Here is a 21,213-nt window from a genome sequence, read left to right as displayed (position 1 = left end):
CGGAAAACACATATATAATTACAGTGGTTCTCAACCTTCCTAATGCCGCGACCCTTCAATACAGTTCCTCATGTTGTGGTGACCCCAACCACAAAATTATTTTCGTTGCTACTTCATAACTGTAATTTTGTTCATAACTGTTATGAATCGTAATGTAAATATCTGATATGCAGGATGTATTTTCATTGTTATAAATTGAACATAATTAAAGCATAGTGATTAATCACAAAACAATATGTAATTATATATGCGTTTTCCAATGGTCTTAGGCGACCCCTGTGAAAGGGTCATTCGATTCCCAAAGGGGTCGCGACCCACAGGTTGGCGACCCACAAATTGAGAACCACTGCTTAATGGGATTGGGAACATCACTGGCTATAATTGCAGACAATTGATTTCAACAAGGACATTGGAATCACTTTAATTGGCTTCTTTTCCTGTTCTCTCCAGAGACTACTACAAATGACCACCATTCTCTTTTGAGGCTATAACTTCCAAACTCTGAGCATAAGGGGCTTCTGTCATATTTTATGTTAAAAACAAACAAATAAACAAATAAATAAGTAAAATGAATATACAGTATATAGTAAACAGGCATGAACTGACTCGACATACTTCATCTATCCCACCAGACTCAGTCATATCCTTATACTCTTCCCTATGCTCAAGACAGGCCTCTCCGCCCCAGGCCTTGCTCCCCTGCTTCCTTTCTTGGGACACTGACAGAGCAATTATCCTGAACATCTGTTTAAATCTGTCTCTCCTTTTCTCTGAAATCTCTTTAGACACTGGATTCCTTTCAAGCCACTAGAGGTAATATCCCCACTTTCCTACGTTGAACCCCTCCTCCTAGCCGAGGAGTCACAAAACTATCTCCACTCCTTGAGTTCTGGGCACTCCTGGATCCCTAGTCCCTGGCTTCTTTCCTACTAGCCCACAAACATTACTGGAGTCTCAGTGTGCATCACCCTTCTTGCCATGTCTTGATGCAGACATATCCTAAACAGATCCAAAACCTGTGCTCTTCATAGCTACATTGATTCTTCCTATTGGAAATCCTTTTTCCTTGAAACACTGCTTTCCACAAACTTGCCTTCTTGTTTTCATTGGGTTTTTGGTTTTATTGTTTTGTTCTAGTTTAAAACACAAAGAGACAATGGATTACACAGTGTTGGAACATGTCCTCAATGGTACACCTCTGACATGCACACCAGCCCGTTTCCTGTCCATGAGGCTTTGCTCTCTCGTGCATCTTTGTATTTCCAAGTGTTTCCCTAGTCAATATCCGTAACCATACTCATTAAAGTAATCTGAATAGTACATATGTATTTCTATTTCCCTCTTTAGACTATAAATTACTTGAAAAGAGGCAATTACTTGTCTTAATTGTCTAAGACATCACCTGAAACACTGATGCTCAATAAAATTTGATAAACCCAAACAGCCAAGCTCCATTAAAGAAAGCAGTCACCTAAGCTGGTTATGACTAAATGGAATGCTCAACGTGGGTGAGTTATTCCATACATCATCTCAAGAACTTAAGACTTCCATAATTACTTAGAGGAATTACAATTCTATCCTCACAGTTTTCCTTCCCAAGTAAACAGGTAAGCATTTTTAAATTACCTTTTAGATATGTGGGTTGTTAAAGAAAGAGAAAAGCTTTAAAAAACATTTTAAAAGGTGTAATTTCACCTTGAAAGCTGCTTCTTATTTGCTGATTTTTCAGGAGTCCTAGGCAACTTCATCTGTTTCTGGGGGGTGTACAAAATGCTGTCTGTAGGTTTCACCCTTGGGATTACCCGTCTCTCCATGACTTTTTCTCCATCTGATCCAAACTCCACGGGGTGTTTGCGAGAGGATTCGGACTCATTGAAGAAGCCATTCTCTGAGTTATCTTTGCTTTCACTATCTGATGAATACTCCAAAATTTCTGTAGAACTTGTCTAAAAAAATTAAGAAATATGCAATTAAATTTGAAGAATTCTTTATTCAAGTACTTATTTATACATGTCTATTATTCTATTCCCTTATAATTATAATTAGTAAATAACTTTAAACATACAGTATCTTAAACTTTGTACATACAGTAGCTTAAACTTCTATTTTGACATGAAATCCAAAGTATCAGGCCATATAACCAAAGTCAAGATGGGATTAAACCAACTGTAAACAAGATATTCTCTCATAGAATCCACCAAATTAGGTAAAAATATTCAAACTTCCTTCAGTAGACTAACAGAAATGTGCCAGATACAGTGGGGCCTTGACTTACGAGTGTCCCGACTAACGAGTTTTTTGAGATACCAGCTGTCTCTCAGCCGATTTTTTTGCATTGAGTTGATAGAGTAATTTGAGTTAACGAGCTCCTTAACGAGCTCCTTAACGAGCTCGGTCTTGGAACGAATTAAACTCATAAGTCAAGGCCTCACTGTAGTCAGTTTTGAAAACTGAACTAGTAACACCAACCTAAATGGCTGATGAAAGTCACTACAACCTAACACCTATTGGAAAACAGGTAAATTTTTTTGGATTTTGAAATTTAATGTGAGGTAAATAATATTCAATATTTCTTATGAACCAAAGAAAATTGCTTCTTCATGTGTAAACTACTTAATTTACCAAAAGAGTCTCCAAGGGTAAAGATGAAAACTAGATTTTCCAGCACAAATTCAATATAATATTTTCCAGAGACTAGTTTTAAATTGCTAATATCATCAGGAACTACATAAGAATATTAAGTCACTGCCTCTTTTTCATAACATTTCCTAAAATATTTCTTCTTCCCCCGACTCAAATTTCTAAACTACCAAAATAATATTTTGAAAACTGGATTACAAATAGAAACTCACATCACATAGCCTAACTGGAGAGGGAAATCAAAACTTTCTTCTGTGATGTTCTCTGTCTTTGCCCACTTAAATTCTTAAATCTGGTATGAATTTTATTTTCCCATCACTTGGTTTTGCAAGTCAGTCCCATGTTGTTCTACTGCCAGCAACAATTCATCCTTCAACACTAATTTTTCAGTATATTAGTAGCCCCTTTTAATTTAATACCTATACATTTTAAATTTACTAAATGTAAATTGTATATTTAGTTAAATGGATCTTCTGTGCCAATATAATTTCATAGTGTAGTATGGGTCCCTCAGGAAGAGCTCTATTTTGATGGATCAACATGGATTGTGTCACTGGCACTGAAATAGGCACCTGGCTAAAGAGAGTGAAGAGGCCACGGTACATGTAAGGATTATCTGTGGGTATATGTGTACGCATGTGCATTGGTGCGTGGAGGGTAGCACTAGAATTTTCACCATTTGCTAATCTACATAAGACAGAAGGTTTATCACATTTGGCCTTTTAGAGGATTTTATAGTTACATCTTTTGTAAGAGCTAAAAAGGATATCACCAATCCCCATATCTCTTTCAAAAAACTGCTTAGGTAGTCACCTGTTACTAGGAACATTTAAAAGAAGAAAAAGTAAGTAAAAAAACCTCAAATTAATAGCTTAGTTCCTCTACCCTTTTCACAATCTCAGTTACATGCCTAAATTACTGTAGGCAGCTGCTAATCCATAAATAAGCCCTGTGGTCACATGTTTCCCCTATAACACAGCTTCTCAATAAAAATTAACAATAAGCCATAAAAAAAGAATAATTTTGTTTGAAAATTAAGATCCTTGACACTAAAAACTTTATACATTACTTGATAACTCCAAATTTAAATTCATCTTCTTGTTCTGAAATGTCTTTTCATTTAGTTCCCTAAAGTTTTGCATTTCATCCTAGAACAGCGTTTCACAACCTCAGCACTGTTGCCATTTTTCTGAATAAGTGTGGGCTTCCTGTACAGGGGCACTGACAAGTGGGTGAACCCCCACAAACTCTAAGCACTGGGCCCCTCCACACTCCATGTCTCTGCCCTTCCCACTTTCCAACCCCCTAATCCCACATCAGGAGAACTTCAGGACCATAGGCCACAGCCTCACATTCCTGGCCTCAGGCCCAGCTACATTCCTCGATCCCCAACACTGGACACTCACGCTGTGACCATCCCCAGCTGCCACTGACCCTACCTGAGCCAGCTTCTATCTATGGGACTGAGCCCCAGTGGAAGGAAGAAGAGTGGTCCTTCCACTCTTCCCAGGCTCCTCAGCCTAGGACAGGAGTTAGGGACAATGGGAAGGATTAGTGGGTGGGCCTCAGTGAGCCCGGCTTCTGGCTGAGTGGTGCTCCCACTGTGGGATCAGGCCAAAATCAGCTCTCTAACATCCCCTGAGGGGTCCCAGATTGCAAGAGGGCGTAGGCCAGGCCGAGGGACTCCACTAGTGCACAATTGGGGTCAGGGAGGGATGCGGGAGGTTGGCCAGCCAGAAAGGGACCGTGGGAGGTCTCCAGGGTATGTCTGGCCTGTCTCACTCAGTCCCGATTGGCCAGACCCCAGCAGCAAGCTACCCTACCAGTCAGAGTCTCCCCCCCTGGTGGTCAGTGCACGTCATTGCGACTGGTCGACCAGCCAACTGTCTGCCCCCTTGTGGTCAGTGCACATCATGGCGAGCGGTTGAGCGGCCTTAGCATATCATTAGCATATTATACTTTGATTGGTTGAATGGAAGACTGGACACATAGCGTATTAGGCTTTTATTATATAGGACTGGTGGCCCGGTGCATGAAATTCGTGCACGGGGTGGGGGGGGGGGGAGTGTGTCCCTCAGCCTAGCCTGCACCCTCTCCAATCAGGGACCCCATGGGAGATGTCCAACCGCCTGTTTAGGCCCGATCCCACAGGTGGTCGGACATCCCCCTCGCAATCTGGGACCCTGCTGCTCCTAACCGCTCACCTGCCTGCCTACCTGATTGCCCCTAACCCCTCTGCCTGCCTGCTTGATCGCCCCTAACTGGCTTTGCCTGCCTGCCTGATCACCCCTAACTGCCCTCCCCTGCCAGCTAATAGCCCCTAACGGTCTCTGCCTTGGCCCCCACCATTATGGCTTTGTCCGGAAGGAAGTCAGACATCTGAAGATGGCCTGTCAACCCAGTCTAATTAGCATATTACCCTTTTAGTAGTATAGGCAGATTATATAGGATAGGATTGCTTAAATGGGGGTGGGGGGGAAGCCTTTTTCATCAGGAGATGCTCTTGGCAGACAAAAATACATAATCCCTACATCTGGACTGATAGCCAGCCCTATGCACTATACTGCCAAACTGGTTATTAAAAAATTGAACCACTTTCTTTCACCTTACATCAAACAGCTGTTGCCCTTAAAACCCCTCCTCAGCCCCCACCTTAGGTTCTGCCTTTGCAGTTCACCTAGATTAGGTTCTGATTGGTCAGTTTCTATGCCAATCAGCATCAAAAGCTCTGCCTCCTAGGCAGCCATTGGCTCCTCACATTTCACCCAGATTTGGTTCTGATTGTTTGGTTTCTATGCCAGTCAGCATCTCCAGGCCTATCAATGGGCTTGATCAGAGAGGCGGGCTGATCAGCAGCCCCAGTGGAGGCCTGAGAGAAAGAGAGGCCTTGGCTGCTAGCCAGGCCCCGAGAGAAAGAGAGAGGCAAGGGCTGATCAACAGCTGCCATGAAGGCTACGGATCAGACCCTGCTTCTCTCTCCAGGCCTCTCTTTGGGCCTGATCCACAGCCCCCTCAGCAGTCAATGCTGGGTCGCCATGGCAACCCAGCACTGACTGCAGGACTGACTTCTGGTTGGTCGAGCCTTTGGTCACTTTGGATGTTACGGATCCTAGGTTTTTATATATTAGGATTCCTCAGAATACACTAGCACAAATCCAGTAAATTTCCTCTTCCTCTTAAACTAGATAGATTTTTCTGTTACTTGCAATCAAGAGGCTTAACTATCTGCTAAATATTTTCAAATAGGGAAAATGTTCCATGAAACAAATATTAATACAGTATGCACTAAGTATAAGGCTAATGCAAGATAGAAAATTTAATGAGACACAGTTCCATAAAGAGCTTGAAATCAAATAAAGGAGATATTATAAATATGGCTCACACTAATGTTTTGAATGGGCAAACAATGAAGCTTTTATTTCTGACTAATATGAAATTAGCAGACACAACTGGAAGAAATAAAACCTCTACTGAGTTTCAAAGGGTTGGAAAATTCTTAACAGATGAAGATGAGAACAGAGAGAACAAAGCATATAAGGCAGGAAAGTACAGTGGATACTTGAGATACACAGACAAATCCAGACAAATGAAAGTTTAGAGTTTACAGGAAGCAAGAGACAATAATACAAACACTATAGGGTGGGGCAAAAGAGGTTTACAGTTGTTCCTGTGGAAAATAATACAATAATTCATAAATAATAATACAAGAATAAACTCTGTTTTGCATACCCACAACTGTAAACTTACTTTGCCACACCCTGTAATCCTCCAGATCAGGGCAGAGAGAGCACACACGTTCTCTTACATTAAGAAAAATCATCACACCCATCAAAAATGGGGAATTTATTGTCCAGGAAAGAATTTTGTAAGTAAATAAAGCATTTAAATAATTAAAGAGCTACCCCTGAACTGCAGTGTCCCATTTCCTGTAAATCAAATCTTAACCTAATTCCATGTATGAAAGTTTATATGTGCAGAGTCCTCTTAGATAAAAACTGTGTCTACTAACAAAGTAAAAAACCAGTCAGTCTAACTGCAATGCCTCTGTGGTAAAGCTACCTCCATAACAATTGAAACAAATTAGCCAGATGAATCACTGCTCTCTCAGAAATTACAGCTTTTCATTCTAAAATTTATAAATAAGTCACACAAAGAGCAACAGTGGAGTATCAGTAATAAATGATCACTTCCTTATTTTTAAATGACACCTTTGTAGCTAAATACTTTTTTACCCAGCTGGTAAAAAAAAGTAACTAAACTAAAATTATTCCTTGAAATAACCAATTATAAAACAAAGAACAGCTCACCTGACTTATATTTCATGCAAAAACCAAAGTCTCAAGATCTTGGTTTATGCCTAGGCGAGAAGGCATGGGTGGTTGCTTCAGCGAAGACACCTTATGCACCTGCTGCCATGGGGCAGGTGCTGGCTGTGCCCTGACTCACAGAGCCAGGCCACATCCTGCAGCACACTGGTTTCTGCTCTCTGAGGCTTCCCATCCAATACCGACTAGGCCCAGACTTGCCTTATAGAGAATCTTATGAGATCACTGGGAGCCAAGCTGAATTCACCATGTTAACTCTGGGTTCAGCCTCCCTTTCTGAAAGTCACACTACTAATGAGAACAGTCAGTAGCATTTTAAGAAAAGAAAATGAGAATTATAAGGCCCTGCCTGCTTAGACACTTGTAAATCCAAAGAGTTGCAAGGTGGGGACAATAGCAAAAACCCTACAGAAGATATGCCATGGTAGCTGTGGCAAGTCAAATCACCAAAACCAAGACAGCTCTTAAAAATCAGAGGAATTGAAAGAGTGCTAGAGGCTGATAAACCAGCAAATTTAGTTAGCAAATGCTTTCATTTCCACTCCAGTTGTAAAATGGAATTTATTACAAATCAATTGAGGGCCTGCTATGTAAGTGTCAAGAATCACTCTGGCTACAATGGATACAGTGGGAGGGGAGGGCACCAAAATAATTATTTATGCAGTCTTTAAATTCCAGCGGAATCCTCTCTCTCTCTCTCTCTCTCTCTCTCTCTCTCTCTCTCTCACGCACACACACACACACGCACACACACACACACACACACACACACACCTTAAATATGTGGATTAGTCTCTGGCGATTTATCAAGAACTGCCCAGATTGTATGAAAAAGAACAGCAAAACCACAAGAGGACCTCAGACTCCCCGTTACTAACAGAACTTTATTTTCTATTGGGATTAAAAATCAATAAAAGCAACACAATTCTAGGCAACAGAGAGTCTTAAACTACTGACAGGAGATATACTCTCCCTGGCTATTTGGTGTGCGTGTTGTAACTGAAACTTTATTCATGAAAATCAGATAGAGAGGGAAAACAAAAGCTATAGATTTTCTCACACATTGAAAAGAAGAAAAAAACACCCGTCTTTCCTGAGGTAAACAGGTTTAACAAGCTACACCCATGGGTACACCTCTGCAAACCACTTGGCTTGTCTTTCCTGAACTAAATATGTTTCCAAACTCAAATTCCAGCCCGATGAGAACAACAGAACTCAAGTTCTATCAATGTGGGTTCACGAAGCACCACTCCATCTCATAATGTCCAAAGCCCCAGGAGAAAATAAAAAACAGCATGGCAAAGGCATCTTAAGAGAAAGGGAAAAAAGAGAAATGACAAGGCTCAAAAAGGAACCTCCTGGGTCAAAGTTCACCAAGCAGCGCTGAGCCCGGTGGAGAAGAGCAGATTGGCCAGAGGCCAAGCTGGTACTGGTATAAGAACAGGCATACAGACCAATGGAACACAACAGAGAGCCCAGAATTCAACGCATGCCTTTACGGTCAATTAATATTTGACAAAGGAGGCAAGAGCAGTAAATGGTGCTAGGAAAATTGGACAGGTACATGCAGAAAAATTAAACTACATTACTAACTTACATCACACACAAGAATAAACTCAAAATGAATTAAAGACTTAAACTGAAGTCACAAAATAATAAAAATCCTAGAACATATTGGCAAGTAAAATTCCACACATCTCACATAGCAGTACTTTTGCTGGTACATCTCCTAGGGCAGTGGTCGGCAAACTGCGGCTCGCGAGCCACATGCGGCTCTTTGGCCCCTTCAATGTGGCTCTTCCACCAAATACCACGTGTGGGCGCGCATGTACAGTACGACTGAAACTTCATGACCCATGCGCAGAAGTCGGTATTTTGTGGAAGAGCCACACTCAAGGGACCAAAGAGCCGCATGTGGCTTGCGAGCCACAGTTTGCCGACCACTGTTAGGGCAAGAGGAAGAAAGATTAAAATAACCAAATGGGAAAACATCAAACTAAAAAGCTTCTACCCAGCAAAAGAAACCATCAACAAAACCAAAAGGGGATCCATTGTATAGGAGAACATATTTGCCAATGATACATCTGATAAGGGGTAATTTCCAAAATATATGAAGAACTCATACAGCTCAACACCAGAAGACAACCCTAACCCTTTTAGAAATCATCCTCACAAAATTCCTTTAAGATAAATGAAGGCAATGCCCTCTCTGGTTTGCCTCAGTGGCTAGAGCGTCGGCCTGTGGACTGAAGGGTCCCAGGTTCAATTTCAGTCAAGGGCACATGCCCAGGTTGCAGGCTCAATCCCCAGTGGGGGGCGTGCAGGAGGCAACCGATCAATGATTCTCTCTCATCACTGATGTTTCTGTCTCTATCTCCCTCTCCTTTCCTCTCTGAAATCAATAAAAATATATTTTTTAAAAAAAAGATAAATGAAGACAAACTAAATAAACTGATACAGAGGAAGATTAAATGATTTAAATACAGTGGTCCAGAGTCACACAACAGGTTAAGGGATAATCTCAGCCATCCACACTACTTACATAGCATTCTCCACACACTATTCCAGGCTCTGTCCAGAAAATAATGCCAACCAAAAGAATAAAGGGAAATCAGAAAACCACACACACACACACACACACACACACACACACACAGTACAGGGCAAAAGTAGGTTTACAGTTGTAAATACGTGAAACAGATTGTTCTTGTATTGTTATTTATGAATTACTAGAGGCCTGTTGCACGAAAAGATTCGTGCAATGGGCCTTCCCTTCCCCTGGCTGCCGGCACCGGTTTTCTTCCAGCACCCGGGACCCAGGCCTTCGCTCTGGTCGGAGCCGCCTTCAGTCTTCGCTCCGGCTGCTTCGCGCCTACGTATGCAAATTAACCACCATCTTTGTTGGCAGTTAATTTGCATATCTCGCTGATTAGCCAATGGGAGGCACAGTGAAGGTACGGTCAATTACCATGTTTGTCTATTATTAGATAGGATTGTATTATTGTCCATACAAACTGTAAACCTACTTTGCCCCATTTTGTGTATTTAACTTCAAGTGCTACAAATACGCCAAAAGGCAAAGTGAATTATCTCTAAAGAAGAAATTTGTCCTGTGTATTTTTCCATAACCATGGCGTTCAATAAAGATGAACCAGTAAAGCCATTAATATTCAGAACCTAAAAGGCATAATGTTTCATAATGCTTATTTCATCACTATTTCAATAACTCAAAGATAATGTACAGTAAATAATACACTTATTATATGATCCCTTTTATTAGTCACACTGAGCTAAAACAATATTATGGAGATAAGTCATCTCTGAAAACAATTACTCTTGGACACTCATGGAAGAACAAAATGAAAAAAGTGTCAGACTGTTTTAGCTTCAACAAAAACTAGAAACAGCAAAGGTAGTTCTGGAAACCTCACCCTTGAGAACATACTTGGTTTAAAGTGGAATTCAAACAAAACCATGTTTATCCATACTATATAATAAAAGCCTAATATGCTAAGTGCCCAGTCATCTGTTCAACCAATCAAAGCATAATATGCTAATGATATGCTAAGGTCACTCAACCACTCGCTGTGACGTGCACTGACCACCAGGGGGCAGACAGCCGGCCAGTCAACCAGTCGTTATGACATGCACTGACCACTAGGGGAAAGATGCTCCAACCGGTAGGTGAGCTTGCTGCTGAGGTCCAGCTGATTGGGGTTGAGTGAGACAGGCCAGACACACCCTGGAGCCCTCCCGCGGTCCCTCCCTGGCTGGCCAACCTCCCACATCCCTCCCCAGCCCCGATCACACACCAGTGGGGTCCCTCGGCCTGGCCTGGGCCCTCTCACAATCCGGGACCCCTCGGGGGATGTTGGAGAGCTAGTTTCAGCCCTATCCTGCAGGCTGGGCCAAGGGACCCCACTGGTGCATGAATTCGTGCTTTAAAAAAAAAAAAAAGTGTTTTGTTAACAGCTATTAACTCTTGGGTTATTTTACCAAAACCATAAAAGAAAGAGTGAAAGAAATGAATTAAATATGTGAACTAGATTTAAAAAAAAAATAAATCACATGCCTTCAGAACTGTCTGCCAGTCTTGGTTACAGCATCCATGCGGCCTTATCTATTAAAATTAAACATTGTCTATTTCTTAAATGGCCTTCCTTGAAAAAGAAGGCTTTGTACCCTTGATTAAATTAGGTGTAATTAAAAGTCAGGTTGTCCAGAATAAATCAGAAGATTACAACTCAGCTAAAACTAAACTGTCACAAAGAGGCCAAGAATAGAGACAAACTGTTATGCTATTTTAACTTTAACATGAGAGAAATGTCAGGTTATCTACCTTTCCGTCTTCTGAAATCCCTTTTAACTGACTTTCTTCACATTTGTCCTAACCCAATTTTTAAAATTTTCCCAGATGAACAACAGAAAAAAGATGGCTCAGTGGAAACCAGCACCACATCTCTCATGAGTAAAACACATTAACCTAAAAAAACAGATGATAACAGTTCGTCATCAGCACAACTTTTATTAAAAGAGGGCGGGGGGGCGAACACATGATTATCACCATGGACAGCAGCAATTGAAAAGTAAACCTGAGGGGCAAGCACTTTCCACGATTTATTTTTCCTAGGCCTATAACCCTGGACATTTATTATTATGTGAAGATCATTATATTTCTTACTTTCTCTTTTTAATTTGGAATTCTAAAAAATGAAACTTAAGCCAGAATACTACATTTTAATACAATCAAATATTAATGTGAATTCAGTAGAAATTTTAAACAGTAATATGACTGAAATCCTCCCTTATTTGCATATCGATGAAATACTGACTTATTTTGGATATGGATATTGGTAAACCCACATAATAAAAAGCATTAACCTTTTTCTTTAGAAAGAAAATTTTCAATTAGACCACTGCCAAATTTAAACCTGGAAATCTCAAATGTTTGAATTTCCCCTTCAAAATATCAAAATCAAGTTAATTAATCATATTCAATTTTCTCCACAATCTAGAGTGAAATTTTTCTTGGATTAGAAATGTTTAAAGTACCCTAAATAAGAGTTAGACAATGACAGTCTTTTGAAATAAAACTGGCAATACAAAGATAGTCTATGAAATTTTTGACAAATTATTTTTTAAAAATACATTTTTATTGACTTCAGAGAGGAAGGGAGAGGGAGAGAGAGATAGAAACATCAATAATGAGAATCGTTGATTGGCTGCCTCCTGCACACTCCCCTACTAGGGATCAGACCTGCAATCTGGGCATGTGCCCTAACTGGGAATTGAACTGTGACCTCCTGGTTCATAGGTTGACACTCAACCACGGAGGCCATGCCGGCCAGGCCAAATATGATTTTTATAAGCCTTTCTAAAGAGAAGTTTGTGATCTTTATCATTTACTTATAAAAATAGCAGCACTATTTGAAATACTATTTCCCTGATGAACTGGAAATTTATAATCAAGTTTTTTAATACCATTTCAGGAATATGTTCCATAACAGTGATCTAAATATTTTCATGTTTACCTCTACTTTCCACATTCAGATCACTAGCTTAATAAGTAAGGAATAAGTTCAAGAAGGCCCTATTCTAATTCTAGCCCTTGTATTTCTTCCATTTCCTTTGTATCTAAAACAGAATCTAACCCTGGCTAAGAATTTTAAAATTTGTGTTAATTCAAGTTAGATATCATTTGTAAGATTACTAGTATTGTTCTTACCACAAAAATGACTCACTTTTGACCCTAATTCAACTAAAAGAACATTTTAATTCACTGACACATACATGCAAACAATGTTCCAGGCAATATGAGAAATAACCAAGGTTAACAAGACATCTTCAAACTGATGCAGTAGAAATAGAACTAGCCCTTGACTCAGAGAGAGCTGGTTGTAAATTCCAGCTTTAACACTGACTAGTGGTATAACCTGAACAATGTCTCAAAGTATGAAAGAGTAGAAATAATAGGTACTTCACCAAGTCATCATGAGGATTAAATGAAAAGTACAATAAGGTTCTTAAGAACACAAATAGTATCTTGTCTTATCCCAATGCCCAACAAAGGCTATACCAACTGTAAGCCTGCCTATCCTTACTCATTCATCAAGCATTGATTACATGTTTGCTATGTACCAGGCATTGTTCTAAGCCAGGGACAACAGATAAATAAGATATGTTTCTTACCCTCAAGAAACTTACAATATAGAAGGAATATATGTGGGGCATGGTAGGATTCATAGGGATACAAGGGCTCAAGGTTATGGACAAGGTACATTGATGAAAAAGTCTCCCTAGAATGGGTGACTTGAAAATAAGTCGGTATTTCACAAGTGGGACAGAGATTGAGAAGAAGAGGGCACTCTAAGCAAAGGCAACAACCAGAACAAAAATATGAAGAAAGAAAGATCCTGCTCTGTTTAAGGAGCCGTGATGTGGTCAGTATGGCGAGCTAGAAGGCAAATGATACCAGCAGTTAGGATAAAAAGGTCATTACCACATCCCAGAGTTCCAGGCTGAGGATTTCCAACCACCTGGTAGGACCTAGCCATCCTATATAATAAAAGCCTAATATGCTAAGTGTCCAACCATTTGACCAGTTTCTGTGACATGCACTGACCACCAGGGGCAGATTCTCTGACTGGTAGATTAGCTTGCTGCTGGGGTCTGGCTGATTGGGATTGGGCGAGACAAGCCAGACACGCCCTGGAGCCCTCTCGGGGTCCCTCCCCAGCCCCAATCATGCACTGGCAGGGCCCCTCGGCCTGGCCTGCACCCTCTTGCAATCCGGGACCTCTTGGGGGATGTTGGAGAGCCAGTTTGGGCCCGATCCCCGCAGGCCAGGACTAGGGACCCCACTGGTGCATGAATACATGCACCAGGCCTCTAGTTTTTAGTAAGTTCTCCCTAGCTTTTTCTTTTTTTTAAGCAAGCTACTGTGTACGAGAGACTTTATTTTCATGATGCCTTTTAATCGTTACTATAGCCCTACTAGATAGGTGTTTTTTTTAAAATATATTTTATTGATTTTTTACAGAGAGGAAGGGAGAGGAATAGAGTTAGAAACATCCATGAGAGAGAAACATCAATCAGCTGCCTCCTGCACACTCCCCACTGGGTATGTGCCCGCAACCAAGGTACATGCCCTTGACGGGAATCGAACCTGGGACCCTTCAGTCTGCAGGCCGACACTCTATCCACTGAGCCAAACCGGTCAGGGCTAGATAGGTATTTTTATACTCATTTCATACAGAAGGCCTGAGAAGGTTAAGTAATTTGTTCCCAAGTACAAAGTAATGACAGCTGGGACTCCAACCTGGCCCATCTGAACCCATATGCTATCACAGTTTTAAACTTCTTTGATCACGATTTCACCCAGCAAGACTCACAGGTCTATAACTGAAACAAAACAGTTCCATGATGCAGCATGATTTTCATTCTCTTCCCTTAAAAAAAAAAGTCTGATTGCTATTTTTAAGGAGGAGCAAATGACCAGTAGTGCCAGTGCTGCTGATCAGCCGTGTAGAATAGTGACGGAGAGTTTGCCTGTAGGTCGTTTGTGGCCTTGGAGAGCAGCACCCATGGGAGAGGAGTGGCAGACCTTGGACTGGAGATGGGAGAGAGACAGTAGAGACTTAACCCTTTGTAGGCCATTAGCGTCTACAGACACAGTGGGGATGGATTCTGTTTTGGACGCGTGGCATTAACTGGTTAAGGATGTGTCTCGAGGAATTCTGCTTCACACAGGCTGGGGAATAGATAAGACAGAAGCTGCAGTGTAAGTGTAGTCAAGAAAGATGTCAGTTTTATTTTGTTAAATATGGGAGAATTCTCCCTATTTTTTGTAAGAATAAATAAAAAGCAAAGAGTTTGACATTCAAGTCCCTCATGATCTTAATTCTCCAATCATAGTACCTACTGTTCTTCCATAAAAGTCTTTCCTAAAAGACTAACTCAGCTATACCAAATTATTGAATTTTTCCCAGAATGTTGGTTTTTCTTTTTTTTTTCTTTTTCTTTTTACACACTATTTCTTTTCCTAAAATGCCCTTCCTTCTTCTTGCCTACTTGGCGAACTCATATTCAGTGTTGAAGACTTTGTTCAAACATCCTACATCTATGAAGACTTCCTTTTCACACCCAACATTCTATTGTGAGTGAATTTTACAGCAAGCACCCCTATATTCACTATCTAGATTCTACCACTTAATATTTTCCTATCCTTGCTTTACCATATATCTACTAGATGTTAAAGAGGGCTTTTCTACTTGTCACCAGCAGATATTGTACCCATTTCTATTATTGAATTTCTATGTACTACAACTATTTGTATATCTGTCTATCCATTCTTTGAGACTGTGAACGCCTTGAAAGCCTCAATTGGTTTATGTATGCATGGCTCTAAGAATATAGATTGGCATAAACAAATTTACTGTAAGGGAGAATATGAAGTAAATAAATTCTAAACATATTTCTTATGAAAACTTCTCTTTACGTCATCTTCAAATAATAATAGCAGAAAAATAACGTTCCCCAATATACCTTTCCTTTATATGATGGGAGCCCTAGGGGCAACTGCTTCATCTAAACAGCCACAAAGGGGACATGCACTTTGCACCACTACTACAGCTGACAGAGGAGGAAACCAAAATGTTCCTTCTACTTTGCGAGGAGAGCAGGCAGATTTCTGTCTGCATTAGATGTCACACACATAAAAAGACCCTCCTGGAGACAAGAAAAATTTATAGATACTATTGATGTGATAGGTTCTGACCTACTGTTATGTCTAGGAAGCCATCTTTTCAGGAAATAATGATCATGATATCTGTTCTTGAACAGAAAAGATGAGTTTAGCAGTATATAACAGATTTGCAGAGCAGAACACGGGAGAGAATGGAAGGAAAAACAAATGGAAATGTCTTTCCATTCTGTTAAATGGAGTGAGGGGGGACCAGAACACAAAACATTTTAAAAAACAAAAACAAACAGACAAACCAAAAAAGTCACTGTTGGAAATTAATGAACTTAATATGACCATAAGGAAAAACAGTACTGGCTGATAGGGTCCTTTTCAGACTATAGTGAAAATATTTTTTCTACATGTACCTTGTTCTCCAGATTATTAGACTCGAATATATCCCTACAGAAGAAGTTTTTTCTACAAAGTGTCCTCTTCATAACTGCTATTATGAACACCAACTGCCTATCATGACACAGCAACCAAGAAACATGAGGCTTGTGTCTGGAACAGTCCACTTGTGATTTCCTGCTAGACTTTCTCAATTCATAGGGTGATGAAATGGCCGAATGTTGCAATGAATTTATGGCTTTAGGTAAAAACCCAGGGCATTCAATACAGAAGTGGCCGAAGAGAGCGGCACTCAGCAGGAAGTTGTTCCTGCAAAGGAAATTGCAGTTTCTAAGATGAAGAGGAAGTCAAGAGAGAGAATTAGGTATCTTAAAACTTGAGAAATACTGAATAGTCTCAAATATAGTTAAAACATTAAGTAGTATTTAGGTTAGTATTGATTATAAATTTGAAACTTCGCCAATGCGGGCTGGGGTAGAAGCTCACACACCAAAGTCAAATCATGTCAACTGTCCTTCCGTTAGGGGCTGCCTCTCTCCTCTATTCCTTGCAGAAACCTTTTTTTTTGCAAAATATCTAATAGTGGCATCAATTTAAAGGGATAGAGAAAAAACATTATCACTCATATGTAACTTCCTACATCCTATAGAATCGTGGTCAAATCTGTCTTAATTTTATGATGCCCTGCAATGTCCTATATGGGGGATGGATTCATATACAAATCCATCCCCCAATAAGTTTCAAGTCTCTATATAATAAATGGCTAACTTCTAAAGTTTGCTTATTTCCATGCCCACAAAATATATTCTAGTTAAAGAAAACACATAATCAGTCAGTTCTCTGGCATTACATGATATAGCTCAAGCTATCATTTTTAGTTTAATGCAACTTTCATAATAAGGCCTAAGGAACCTCCGGTAGAAGTTGTTTCTATCACCTTCATCTAATGACATTAGAAACTTAATAGAAAAAAAAAAAGAAACTTAATAGGAATTTATGATCCCACCTTTTTAATTTTTTTTTTTATCATGCCCAGAATTCTTTCCCTAATGTTTACAAATATTCACAGAACAGGCCTTTTCCACCATTAAACAGGAAACCGAGTACTGCATACATGTTTTTAGTCAATAGTAGGCTTTGTATATGCTTAACAGTGGTATAAACAAAAAGGAGAATATTAACAATTCTTCTTGGTGTATGGAAACCACTTTTCTCATTATATTAAGACACAGCATGTTAACTTTTGCAAGACAATGTGAGGCACCAGGATCTGTTTTTCATTACTCAAATCTTGTCTTAATGGTCACTATTTTACTCTTAACAATCTGCCCTCAGGAGTGGGATTTCCCTGGCAAAATCTTCATTTTGACTTTTCAACTCCTGACTCTGTTAACAACCACTAATATCCATCATCCTACGATTTCTAATTTGGCTTTTGAGTTACTGTGTTATGATCTGCATCTTCTGTCCTTGCCTGTTTTTCTTCAGCTGCCTTTTTTTCACCAACTAGCACTTCATAAATCCTTACCTTCATTCATTGAACAAATAGTTGCTGAATACCAAGTACTCTGTTGATGATGCCACTACAACATGAAGTAAGATTCAGGCTACTTATGGTAAGCGAACAATCTGTTACAACACAGTACACTAAGTGCTATGAAAAGATACTCTACTGTACCCTTCAACTGCTTGCTGTTCACAAACTTTGTATTAGTTTTCTATTGCTGTGTAACAAATACCACAAACTCAGTGGCTTATAGCCATACTCATTTAATAGCTCATACCTAGTTCCACAGGCTGGAAGGCTTGCACATTTTAACTGAGTCCTCTGCTCAGGGTATCACAAAGCTGAAATCAAGGTATTCGCTGAGCTTAGTTCTCTAGAGGCTCTGGAGAAAAATCCGATGCTAAGCTCATTCTTCTTGCTGGCAGAACTCAGCTCCTGAGGTTTAATGACTGAGGTCTCCAATTCCTTGCTGGCTGTTGGACAGAATCTGTTTTGAGCTCCCACATGCACCATATTCCTTGCTCTGTGACCCCTTCCAACTTTAAACCAGCAACAGCACATAAATCCTTCTCCTGTTCCAACTCTGACTTCCTCAGGCCCTGAACTCTACACATAGATTTAAAGGGCATATGGATAGGTCAGGCCTATTGAGGGTCCACTCTGCTGAAAGTCCACTGTGCTATATAACAAAACCTAATCATAGGAATAAACTCCATCGGTGGCAGTTTCAGGTATTATGCAGGTACAACAGGGAGTAAGGATGTTGGGGGTCAATTTAGAATTTCATCTACCACAATTGATACAGAAAACAAAAAAACTTGGCATCAAAATGATACCTGTAATTGAACCTAGTTATGAGTAACTGTAAAGGAGCACAGGGAAAGTCAAATAGTATAGGCATGCCATTTATGCAGCTTTGCCAGGAAGCTGCATTTTAACATTCCCCAGAAAGCCACCAGACAGGGAGAGAAGAAACCCATGCCCAGGAAGGTCTGGGTGAAATAGGGAACGTTCTTGCCAGTCAGTCACATCTAGAAACAGGTCATTGGCCAGAATAGGCATAGCCACTACGAAGGCACGGAATTTGAGATATTTAATCTCCTAAACAAAGGCACTCTCACTCTAGGCCAGGGGTGGGCAACCTTTTTGTGTGTGCGTGCCAAAACCAGCAAAATCTCTGACTCAAAATTCTTCTGCGTGCCAACCCTCATTTTTTGAGAACATGTTACGCCTACTTGATATCTCTTAAGGTGTACGTATATGAAGAACCTTGAAGAAATAATAAAATCCATTCGAGCAACAAAAACACAGTATATGATGATGAAAAATACATTTATTTTTTTTAATGTATACATGTACACTGATAGTCCGACAGAAAACTTTATGACTCCGTTTGATATTATCAGTGGGACTTTTGCTGCTGCGTCACTGATGACAGATTTTATATCAGGTTTATATTTCGTGACCTTCAGAAATACGCACGAGCTACTACTTTCATCCGTCAGGCTACTCCTATTACGAGACTTAACAAAATTCATCACTGAGAACAAAGATTCACAAGCGTATATGGATGAAACCAAAACACTGGTCGGATCTAGGAAGGCAGGGAGAGTTAAGGCAGAGGCATAGAAATTGCTCTTCCCCTCTCTTGTCAATCCATGTCTATGGTCTTTAAGATAACTTGTTATGTAAAATTATTTATTTATCTAAGATGCACCTACACTGAATTTATCTGAAAAATAAATAAAGTCGATATTAAGAAAAAAATTGTAAATGGAAGATTATAAGAGAGGGTTTCACGTGCCAGCAAAAGTTACTGGCGTGCCATGTTTGGCACGCGTGCCAGGGGTTGCCCACCCCATGCTCTAGGCTCTCTTGTTTGCTTGGGCTTGACTTCTGGCTTGCAGAGTTCTCACGTTCCTGCATTCACCCACTTGGCCCAGAGCCGTGTAGGCCCCACACACAATGCTAAACCAGACCCAGTTGCACATCTTCCAGGACTGGATTAAGTAAAATGTGACTTTGCAAACGTGGAGATGTAATTCCACACAAATAAAGATCACTCATCCTCCCATGCGAGTCTCAGAAAATTCTTTTTCTCGAGATGTAAGGACCCCACTCCCACTAGCAACGGAGAAAGACCATCCACACATTTCTCTGATAACAAAAATAATACTTGGCATCAAGAAAGAATTTTATGGCATTAATTACAAATAGGGCACTTGGGTTTTCTCTATATAGGGAGTTTATTTTTCAATCCTGACATTGCAATAACCAAAAAATTTCAGACTACTCTCAAATTTATGCCTCCCGCCCTTTTATCCTTAATCTACTCAGTTTTACAAATGACTAAAACACATTTAGATTTGAATAGCTCACTCAACCTCACATGATACAACTGAACTAATGACATTCACCTTCAGAGGTATCCCTTTCTCGGATCACCAGGCAGGCAGTCAGCACTCCAGAATCTCAGCTTTAGCATGATTATTTTATTTTTACCTCTATGATCGCTTTGACATCAAACTGAAATATCAATAAATCTTAACTCACCCTCCTCTTCATTCTCCAGCATACTATGTGTCTAGAACAGGATCATTAGAAACAACTGGTGTCCTCACCTGACCTCCCTGCCACTTTCTTCTTTCTGTCCATGCGCACACTAGCCCCATCCCTCACTGCCTACCAATAAACACCAATACTGCACTCGGTCACTGATATCCGAACTCCTCACCCCAGCACTCAAGGCCAACACTCAGCTGTTCCCTGGGCCCCACACTCATACTTCAAACCCCATCATTCAATTCCACACTGAGGCAGGAGAGTAAGAAGTTAGGAACATTCCCTGACAAATGGGATGGAGAAACTGAGACAGACAGCTGATTCAAACTGGCCCCACCCAGTACCCTGACACACCCCTTTCTCTCCCTTGCACAACCACTCCCTGGAGCATTAAGCCCTCAGGACAATAGGGTTTGATCAGCATAATCTTAGGAACAAAGTCTCAGGTTTGCTGACCACAGAGATAATTTCCCTCAAACTAGAGATAACATCTAGCCTTAGTTGTTTCAGCTGCAGGCCCAGAAAAGCAGCAAAACCAGATGATGCCACTCCATGGCTGACATCAGGACCAAATGCAAAGACTAATGACTCCCTACCCTAGCATCAACCAATCAGCAGAGACCACGACTCTGAAAGACTACATCTGGAAAGCTGATGAATATTATATTAAGATCCTCCCGGGACCTCTTCAGAAAACAGATTAAAAAATCCTTAAGGCACAGGACCCAGTGGACCAGCCCTCTCTCCAGAGCACACTGGCCCTGTCCCTGCCTTCTTTCCGTAGAATATCCTTTGCTTGCTTTCTCTTAAGCTCCAACGGCCCTTCTTCTGCCTCTGTAACTTGTTTCTTTAGTCCATGCAGCCCAGTTGGCTCACTTCTTTAGCCTTTGTGGCTTTTTTTCCCCAAAGGCTAAATAAACTTCTTCCTGGTTCTGAATTCTTTCTCAGCCAAATACAAGAACCGAGGTCTAACACTGCCACTAACAATGCCACACTATCAGCTATTTAGGCACCTCACCTTTCCAGTACCAGCCTTGGGCCTCTGCTGAGCTGCTCTCAGTCACACACACCCTAGCCTTGAATGGTCA

General features: G+C 40.6%; 1 protein-coding gene across 1 annotated transcript in view; it reads right to left on the bottom strand.

Moving 5' to 3' along the window:
- Positions 1 to 21,213, bottom strand: part of SPIDR (scaffolding protein involved in DNA repair) — a 256,942-nt gene that overhangs the window by 192,261 nt on the left and 43,468 nt on the right. Inside the window, exon 4 of the mRNA XM_023751910.1 lies at positions 1,696 to 1,946. Within this exon, the coding sequence (XP_023607678.1) occupies positions 1,696 to 1,814 (119 nt within the window). The 5' untranslated portion in view covers positions 1,815 to 1,946. The remainder of the gene's footprint in view (positions 1 to 1,695; positions 1,947 to 21,213) is intronic.

This window comes from Myotis lucifugus, unplaced genomic scaffold (genome assembly GCF_000147115.1).
Source record: "Myotis lucifugus unplaced genomic scaffold, Myoluc2.0 scaffold_27, whole genome shotgun sequence".
Taxonomy (NCBI): domain Eukaryota; kingdom Metazoa; phylum Chordata; class Mammalia; order Chiroptera; family Vespertilionidae; genus Myotis; species Myotis lucifugus.
Note: the sequence above shows the minus strand (reverse complement) of the source record. Positions and strands in the feature narration are given on the sequence as shown.